General features: G+C 32.7%; 1 protein-coding gene across 1 annotated transcript; it reads right to left on the reverse strand.

The window, feature by feature from the left end:
• On the reverse strand, positions 1,067–9,663 carry LOC18596047 (probable LRR receptor-like serine/threonine-protein kinase At1g05700). Its single transcript, XM_007024292.2, has 13 exons — positions 9,496–9,663; positions 6,704–7,259; positions 5,947–6,425; positions 4,975–5,110; positions 4,741–4,812; positions 4,407–4,478; positions 4,186–4,266; positions 3,689–3,849; positions 2,903–3,120; positions 2,656–2,782; positions 2,460–2,522; positions 2,169–2,358; positions 1,067–1,753 (listed from the first exon to the last, which is right to left on the reverse strand). The coding sequence occupies exons 1-13, from the start codon at positions 9,650–9,652 to the stop codon at positions 1,318–1,320; spliced, it is 2,748 nt and encodes a 915-aa protein (XP_007024354.2). The 5' UTR covers positions 9,653–9,663; the 3' UTR covers positions 1,067–1,317.

The following is a 9,872-nucleotide window of genomic DNA, read 5'->3' on the forward strand; positions in this document are numbered from 1 at the left end:
ACATGAGTGGTTCAATAACCTCAAAAGATCTAAAGTTAAATATTCAAATGAGGTTTATTTTATTAAAATTAATAAAAATATTAAAATTTTATTCTTTTAGTTTTTTGAGATGTAAAATTTTTAATTAAAACTTTTATATTACAAATTAAAAAATACTTGATTTTATATATAAGAAAAAAATAATTGCTGGAGATATTAAATACATATTATCCTTAATTGATTGGGAATAGGAAAAACAGTTGAAATTAATAACATTGTGGGAATATGAAGTGATAAAAAATTAAGATTCATTAGACACATAATGTGAAAAGTGAGTGAATATGTTATTTTATTTATTATTTATTAATAAGAATGTGAGAGGTGAGAGAAAATAGATATTTATTAGTCACTTAATTTAAGAAGTGAGAGAATATGTAGATATTTTATTGATTATTTTAATTTTTTATACTTTAAATATAATTAATTATATTATTATAAAATTATGAGTCTATGAAAAATTGGAACCTAAAGCAAGGGTTTGGTGACTTTATGGTAAACCCCGCCCTGATCAATCATTCACATATATGTTTTCATAATTTAATTTCTATGCAAATTTACATTTATAAAAGATAAAGGAAAAGTCAAGAGAAAAGAAAATGAAGGAAAATTAATTACCTTGTTTAGATAAAAGAAAAGATCCACTAAGATTGTCATATTCCAAAAATCACTAATTCTTTATAAGCGAATGAAAGAGGCCAGTGCGCAAGAAAGTAAAGGGCCTCTCCTCTGCTCTTCTGCAATTGGCCCAAATACACTTATTGTTATGCTGGTGGTGTTCGCATCCTTTTATCATTCTTTTTGGAAAAGGAACAGATCTGTAGAAGAAGAAACTTATCCTGCTTCTCTTCATTTATCAACCTGCATTTCCTTCCTTTCTATATTTGATTCAGCACCATGGTTTTCAACGGAGATCTCCCTGTATCTAAATACTCGTATATCTTATCAAATTATAGTTCTCTTTGTTTAGGTGCTCCTTGCAGAGTTATAACTCAATTAGTTTTGCAGAAATAGTCACTAGGGACAAATAGAGAGATGAAAGGAAATTTTTGTGTTCATTTTCCATCCCATGGAACTCAACAATAACAAATGATTAAGTATACAAAACACACTGGATTCTGAAAACTAGAGAAAAGAAAAGGGATAACGCCAAATGCTAAACTGTCTGTAACTTATTCGTATTTCTTCAGGAAAGACTTTAGAAAGACATACTGCGAGTTTACCGGAAAAATGATATCTCACCGCAAATTTGATAGCAAAAGATGGAGATATGTCTGGTAGCTACCTGGGGATGGGATTTAATAAATTTAATTCTGAATCCACATTCAAAAGGGAGATTTCAGGTGAGTTGCTTGATGTTGTCATGTTGCTTAGCACTCTTTGAGTTCTTCCGTGAGCCATCTCTATAGCCATGCATTCCTTCAGTTCTGTTAATACAAGACTCATGTCAGGCCTTTGAATTGAAGCTGGTTGTGCACATGACATGGCTATGTCCACCACTTTCCAGGCAGCATTGACATCGAATTCACCTTGCAACCTAGGATCAATAATGTTTCGAATGTCGCCCTTTTCCACTATTGGACTCAGCCATTGAAGTATGTGAACACCGCAGTCGGGGATCCTTATTATTGCAGGCTGCCCTGTGATTAGCTCAAATAGAATAATCCCAAAGCTGTAAACATCGCTTTTCTTGTTTAGGTTCCCTGAACATTGAAATCTATATGGAAAACACAAACGGTTTCTGTCAGTAGGAGTTTTGTATAAATTAGATGAATGAAACAAGCATAAAAGTCTTTTAATGTTACTTTTATCAATTCTTTCAATATCGTTTTTGCTTATCCAATGATGCTGAGAAGTTAAATTGTTAGGGATTATTTGGATGAGCCTAGTCCCAGAGCCTTTAGAGATGGAAGATCAGATGACGCATCCAAAGCGTAACACTTGGGATTTGAAAGTTAACATGATACAATCTATGAGGCTAAGATAACATTTAGCCAACGGGAAATGTTACTAGGTTTAGACAGCAATTATGTGAGAATTCTCATCATGATTTAGGCAGCAGATCAGTTATAATTAATGATTTAAGAAATTAAACAAATTCAGATAAATTTCATCAAGTTTTAGAGAATTACTCAGGATCAAGATATCCGGGTGTGCCAGCAGGGCAAGTTGATATGTGAGACTCATTTTCTGTTAAGAAAATTTTAGACAACCCAAAATCAGCTATCTTGGCTTGCATGCTTTCAGTCAATAAGATGTTGGCAGATTTCAAATCTCTATGAACTATGGACGGCTTGCAACCATTATGTAGATACTCCAAACCTGCAACTCTAGAAAGTCATTAGTTAAGATCTGTTTTAAGGGGAGAAGAGGAATTTACAAATCAAAGACATTAAAAAAAGTCATTGTCGAGGGTTCTGAACCATATGCAGCGTCAATCGCAATTTGAAGTCTTTCTTTCCATTTTAAAACATTTCCGTTTGTGTCTGCAAGCAAAAAACACATTAAAATTATCAAAGGGAATGGACAATAGGCTTGCAACTTTGCAGAAGCAAGTAATAGATTAGACACAATTGTTCATTTAAAACAAACAAATTTCAAAGAGAATATTGTTCATACCTGATAAGTGCTGTCTCAAGTTTCCATTTGCCATGTACTCATAAATCAGCGCCATCTTGCCATTCTCATCACAGTAACCAATGAGAGATACAAGATTTCTATGGTGAACAATCATTAAAAGTTGTACCTGCAATATTTTAAAATGGTGCTTCATCATATCCGAATGAATTTATTGTCATAACTATGTATCATATAATGATGCTAATATCAACATAGGATAAAACTTTTGGCTCCATTAAAATCTGACCTCTGCTCGAAATTCTTTAAATCCTTGCTTTGATGATGGCGAGAGTAATTTGACAGCAACTGGAGCTTCATCATTCAGAGTACCAAGATAAACTTTTCCAAATCCTCCCTCTCCAACAACGGTTGTGAAGTTACCAGTAATTTTAACGATCTGAGAGTAAGAAAAGGGTCGATTCTTTGATTTAAATGACCCTTCCTTGGATGACTTGATCAGAGGCTCTACAACAACAATGAAGTTATTGTGGTTTCAAGTGGCAACTTCTTGTTGTATTAAGAACATGTTTTTTAGATGGCTGTAGCGAAATTGGAAGGCCCTGAAATGACCTTTAGTAATAAATGAGTGTACTATTCCTACGTGAATAGGAGGAGTTAGTAGTCCTTGTTAATTGGCGGAGACGGATAGAAATACCTACCGAAGAGCCCTTCATAGAGTGGTGGATAAGAAACATAGATTTCTAGTCTTAATGAAAGGTGTTAGCAGCTTTTATGGGTGTGTGTTCCTACCACCCCAATGCTAGAAAGCCTAAGACAACAAATTGCTAAAAGCGTCGGTAAAATAAATGGCTTGAATTCAAACCACATACAACACACATGCAGTTTGTCTAACAGTAATCAGGTCTAGTATATGCTCTGAACTTAAGAAATAAACAGCATCTCAAGCAGCGCCGTTATCATGTAGTGATAATCTCGACACTGATAAACAGGGCCAGTCTTGAAAACCAGAGGATTAATAAATTTGACTAATTTCGATGCAAAGACAAAAAGTATACATGAAATAAGAAAGTACCTTGCTGTCTTCTTCTTCTAATCATGCAAAATACAATTAGAATGCTGAAGAAGATGAGGACCAAAACAGATACAATGGATGCAACAACTGGAACAACAAACTTCTTCTTTTCTTTATCATGACATGGATCCATTTGGCATAAATCTGGATTTTCAGCCAATCTGGCATTGAACAGAATAGACAAATCTCAAAATGCGTCTATTGGAATATGACAAATTATTGCATATAGAATCAAAATTCGTTTGGAAACTTGTAACAAGATTGCAATCAATATTAAAACTAACTACTGATTGCAACCCTGACATAATGATTAGTCCCACATGGTTTCTGTTAAAATATAGTTGAGTAATTCATTCGAAAAGGATTTTGTCATATTTTTGAAGGAAAAGCAGTCTCAAAGCAACATGGGAGTCAAAAGAAAAGGGAAATAAATTTTATGTTGAAGTAAGATGAGTTTGAATCGTTATAGCGCGTAAAGTCGACAGAAGATTACAAACCTTAAAACCAGCGATCCGTCATCAGACTTGTCTTTGAGAGATTGCGGAACTGAACCTGCGAGCTTGTTTCCGGATAAATTTCTACACAGAAAGTGACATATAAATCTTTTGTTTTCATAGCTTAGTATTTCTACCTTATGAATGTGCATAACAAACGATTGGGCAAACTTTTATTTCATAGCTGAAAAATTAGAATCATGAAATTAGTACGCGTAACTTACAGGACTTTCAAATTTGGCAGCTGGGCTAAAACTTCAGGCACTGGCCCCGTTAATTCATTGTATGATAAGTCACTGAAAACGAAAAATTAATTGAGTAAATATTTTGAGTGAAAATTCCATAAAGTCATAAAAGAAAGGAATACTTTGTCTTGTCATACACAGCGTTGCATATGCTCTAAAAACAGAATCTGCAGTTTTGCAACTATTCTCTAAAAGAGCTAACCATTGAGGGATCATGCTGATACACCGCTGCAAAAGGGCTATTCGGACAACTATTTTCTAGGAGTCACTTCTTGTCTATAACAACTTTAAAAGCTAGAAGGTTAATACTCACAGGGACTCTATTGCCTGCAGATCAGAGAATGACAAAGAAATCGCCCCCGTTAATTTACTTGCACTCAGGTTCCTGCAAGGAATTTAGCAATAAGGAGAAATATACTACCATGAATATCATAAATATATAATGTATTGCTTTCTAATGCATGACTCCCTCTAAAAATTTTTATTTGAAAAATGTTGTTGCAATGGATGTCGAACACATCTTTGGATGACTTGAAACTGCACTCACAGTGATATGATCCTTGGAGTACCGTTGAACCTGCAGGTTAAACCACTCCAGGTATATTCTTTGGGGAGGCATGGATCTCCTTGCCAATCATCTTTGTTTATGTTGTATGTTTGCTTGATGGCCATGATAGCATCACCTAAATGGTCAATTTCAAAAAGAAAATGGTTGAGAATTGAATTTAGCAAACAAGTAGCAACCATATGAAAGTAACACAGAACCAACATTTCCAAATTTGCAGTTCTTTCCGGATGTAAAATTAGTTTTTCTTTTCCTAGGATTATTTGCAGAAACATTCCCAACTGACTAGCTGTTGGCATGTTGTGAGTCGTAGGTCAGGGCAATACCGTACGGGTGTGTTAATAACTGATTACCATGCCATAACACCTTTCCTCTGCATTTTTATTCTGGTAAAACTACACTACAGCCCTCTAACTCTAAGCATGACATGGCATTCTTTAGGGGATACAGTGGGAGTAACGGGCTAAAAAGGAAATAAATAAACACCCACAAATCTTGGTCATGCCACACATGACACAACACAACAACCATATCATTATTTATGAAACAGTGTGACTCAATCCGTTCGGACATCAGAGGCTCATAAAAGAACATGTGACCCTAATTTCCATATGCTTGAAATGGGTCCCTAGTCAATCCGTTCAATGATAGCTATTTATTATTGCAATGAACTTAGACCATAGTAAAATACATTTTCCCACCTTCCACAATAACAGCTAATTGCTTCGACAGTAGATGTAGAAAAAGTGCTTGAATGAGGTTATTCTCTTGTTTATCCCATGTGGTGATTGGCTGATTGCTTGTTAATTCCTGTTTCTTACCTAACCCCTATAATTGGACTGATGACCAAGGAACTTTAAAAGTATCCAACCAATAGGTGGAAACTAATTTAGACTTAAAAAGCAAGAAAAAATATTGGATTGAGAAAATGAAATGAACACAATGAAATAGTACCGTCTGTTGGGTCAGTTGGTGAATATGGAAGCGGAAGAACTTGGTAAAACTCCATCGCATTAAGTATCGGGGGAAGGTCGGATTCCTCTGTTGCATCAATAGTAAAGTTAATTACTCCTTGAACCGGTAAATTCTGGGAGCTTACCGTTAACGGCTTTAAATACTCAAGAGTAATCGGCCCAATCTTGAAACCGTTCAAAGTGATGGTGAATTCTCTAAGTCGATCTTGCCGCGCAGTCTCTTCAATCTCAGCGAAGTAAAAGCAGACAAGATACTGACTAAAGGGGAAACGAGATGAGTAGTAAGTATAATTCAGGGATCTGGAGCCATTGACAGGCTGGATAGCTGTTCTCAAGACCTCAGCCGGTACTTTGTATAAATCATCAACCTGGTTGGCGATATTCAATGAGGGAGAAATTGGAACAGAACTCGGAAATTGGAGAGGTTGCCAGATGCGGTCATAACCATCATCCTTGTACCTATTGGGAGACACATTTGGATGATAGAAATAATTTAATGTATAAGAGGAAAAATTAAACCACATGGATCATGAACAGAAATACATGCAACTTCTCACTAACAATTAAATAATATTTATTGTTATTATTCAAAATGTAAAATAAAAATAAAAATATCATACTCACAGATTAATTAATGATGGAATCAGAGGAATACATAAATTAAGCACGATACATTATTCAACAACAACATTACAATTTACAACAAGAAGTGATAACATAACAGAATGCAGTGTTACCTGAAGGAGTCATTACTAGAGATGCCCAGGTCACTAGCCCTGACGTTCCCTAGTGCTACAGAGTAGGTTGTATTAAAAGCTGAATCATTTGAAAGCCGTAATTCCAATGCCGAAATGAAAGGAATTCCAAGGCCGGTGTTTACAAGACATACATATCCAGTATCAGCTGTGAAGAAGTAAATAATATCGAGGAAGAGCATGTACCACAGGGATGGCAATCTCACGGTGTCCCAGTAATTAACCCCCACATATAGCTCAAATTCTGGTATTTCATTCTTGCCATCATAATTCCCATATAAAAAGGAAGCTCTAATACGATAGCTGTTATTTCTGCCTTGTTCAGGTTTCAGAGTGTAACAGTTCTTTTTTCCATCAGGAAAACTTCTGAGGTTCCCGTACTCCCTCCATTGCACAACGTAATAATTGTTACGGCTGGCACTGGCTGGTATGTCATGGTTTTCACCAGTTTCAATGAAATCTTTATCGGACTTGTAGTATATACCAGTTTCACCGTTAAGGTAGTCTTCCTCGACACCGCAATCGATGCTTATGAAACCTTATCATCATTTAGTGCACATAATTAGCAATCAGGACGAATTTTACAGTAAGATTATCAATTAAAATAATTTTTTAAAAATAATAAAAACCTGTTTAACAAGTTAAAAGGTAAACAATGTAAATAATTTCTAAACTTATCAATTTTATATTAACAATATAGATAATTTTTAAACTAATCTATTTTATTTTAAAAATTATTTACTTTTTATTTTTGTTCTATTTTTTACTTTAAAATATAAGAATATTATTATTTTTAATACTAACATTATATCTAACTAATTTAATTCTATTAAAATTATTATTATTATGACTTGTTACGTTAAATTTTACATATTTATATCAATATTTTAATAATACTTGTTCCATCTTTATAATATTTTACATTAATTCTTATGGCTTTACGTAAAGTGAATTCTATAGTGAGGCTACCAATTTAAATAATTTTTAAAAAAATAATAAAAACCCGTTTAACAGGTTAACAGGTAAATAATATAGATAATTTTTAAACTAATCTTTTTTATTTTAAATATTATTCAATTTTTATTTTTATTCTATTTTCTCTTTAAAATATAAAAATATTATTATTTTTAATACCAACATTATATCTAACTAACCAAATTAATATTCGTATATAGATAACATCCACAAATATAAAAAGACTGCTGTATATTTATTTCAATCATAAATAATAGTATACTTTTTTCTGCATTTTTCTTTTTACGTTATTTAGGCAAAGTTCCTTGTATATTTTAAGGACTCAGATTTATTCAATAAAGTTGTTGACTTGATATGGATCTCATATTAGTTTTATTTTATCAAGTCAAAACATCTGGAGCCCATACCTATAAATCTAAATCGCATTCCATAAAAGATGTAGCATTTCATATTAATTTTATTTTAAATTAAAATATTTGGAGCTCACACTTATAAGTTTTAAATCCATTTTATTATTTTTTTGACGTGACATTTATTACATTCTGTCTCATCCAATTAATAACACTTTTGTTTAGTCAATAACATCATTTATAGACGAAAGGGACTCACCTTAATTTAGACATGTTTCGACTATGATATCTTTCATGGAGATCTAACATCAAAGAAGAGTTGGTAAATTCTAATACCACTTATTATGAATTTACATTTTCAATTCAAAATACATGCTTATTAAATAAAGAAAAACCTTTAATCATAAATCTAAAACTCATCCTATTTTTTATTGACTTGAGATCTGTGACACGTGACTTTAGCAAAAAGTTATTATAAAATAGTTGTAGTCCATGTTAAATGTTTTATTTTTTTAAAAAATAGTTTTATTAGTACTAAATCATTATGCCATTCAAAGGCTCTAAGCAATTTGCCAAAGACTTCAGTTGGCTGTGTTAAATGTTATGGCATATATATAATATATTTAGGATTTTGTGGGAAGATGGAGTTTGGTACTTTGGATGGATGGAATACTTGAATATTTATAATATTATAATGAAAATAATTGCAAATGATATGAATATGAAATAAAATATGTTGCAATGAAAATTTTAAAAGATTATTTTAATATGTACTTAATCGATTTTAGGATCATACCTTTTGCAAGTATATATAAAATTAATTACCACTTATTAATTAATATTTATGGTTTTTACATTTCTTTTTCACAAAAAACGAATGCTTATGATAGAAATGATTTGTTCCATTGAATGAGAAAATGAAATTAACAAAAAGGTTTCTGAAAAAAAAGAAGTCCTCTTTCTTAGGTGTTAGAGTAAATTTAACAAATTAGGTGTTCAAATTAATGATTTGACAAAGTTGTAAAGTTAAAGTGAGTACCAAATCAACAATATTAATTATCAATCAAATTGATTATTGCTGCACTTAAACATTTGGTTTATTGGTTGATGTATGATTTACTTACTTAAAAAACAAGATTCAAATCTCCCTTCTCCTAATTAAAAAAAATGATCATAATTTATCTTCATATTAATCTGAAATCCACATTCCCAATAATATTCAAGGAACTTTGTCGCTAGCTCTACTACAAGATATTTTGTTAAAAAAAAGGAGTATGCGGTTCCTCCTATAAATGGTAGTAATGCTGCTAGAACATTGCTCAGTATTAATAACAAGCTTGACATATTAAACTTTATAAACATGAAGATTAATCCCTACGTCCGAGAATAGGAAAAAGGTTAGTTGACAGGAAATTAATTTAAGTGAACAAGATTTATACAAGCACTTACCTGGATTATTTTGAGTGGCCAACTTTCGACTTCCAACGTCGTGTTTAGTCGCCTCAGTTAGTGTCGGAGTATCCCAAGAGGACGTAATCCCGAAAACCAAAATGAAGAGTGGTAGTAGATTATTGAGCACAATAAACAATTCGTGTCTACTCATCATGCTGCTCTATAATTTCCTTAAGAATTATGGATAGAGTTGTTTAGATTGAAATGCTCAATTGCCAATTTATATATAGTTACCAGTAAAGATTATTTTGCACTTAACACGACGACTTGTGTGGATTTCGGAGTATGGAAAACGCCCAAAGACTTTTCTTAATTTGGGGTTATGGTTTTCTCGCAAAAGGAGCTGAATAAGTAACCGCGTGGTCTGTACGTTC

The sequence above is a fragment of the Theobroma cacao genome, chromosome 6, assembly GCF_000208745.1.
Source record: "Theobroma cacao cultivar B97-61/B2 chromosome 6, Criollo_cocoa_genome_V2, whole genome shotgun sequence".
Taxonomy (NCBI): Eukaryota; Viridiplantae; Streptophyta; class Magnoliopsida; order Malvales; family Malvaceae; genus Theobroma; species Theobroma cacao.

Coding starts and splice junctions, on each gene's coding strand:
- LOC18596047 (XM_007024292.2), bottom strand. CDS start 9,652: ATGATGAGTAGACACGAATTGTTTATTGTGCTCAATAATCTACTACCA. Junction 4,813..4,974: donor ACTCCAAGGATCATATCACT/GTGAGTGCAGTT, acceptor AATTCCTTGCAG/GAACCTGAGTGCAAGTAAAT. Junction 2,359..2,459: donor TGCGATTGACGCTGCATATG/GTTCAGAACCCT, acceptor CTAGAGTTGCAG/GTTTGGAGTATCTACATAAT.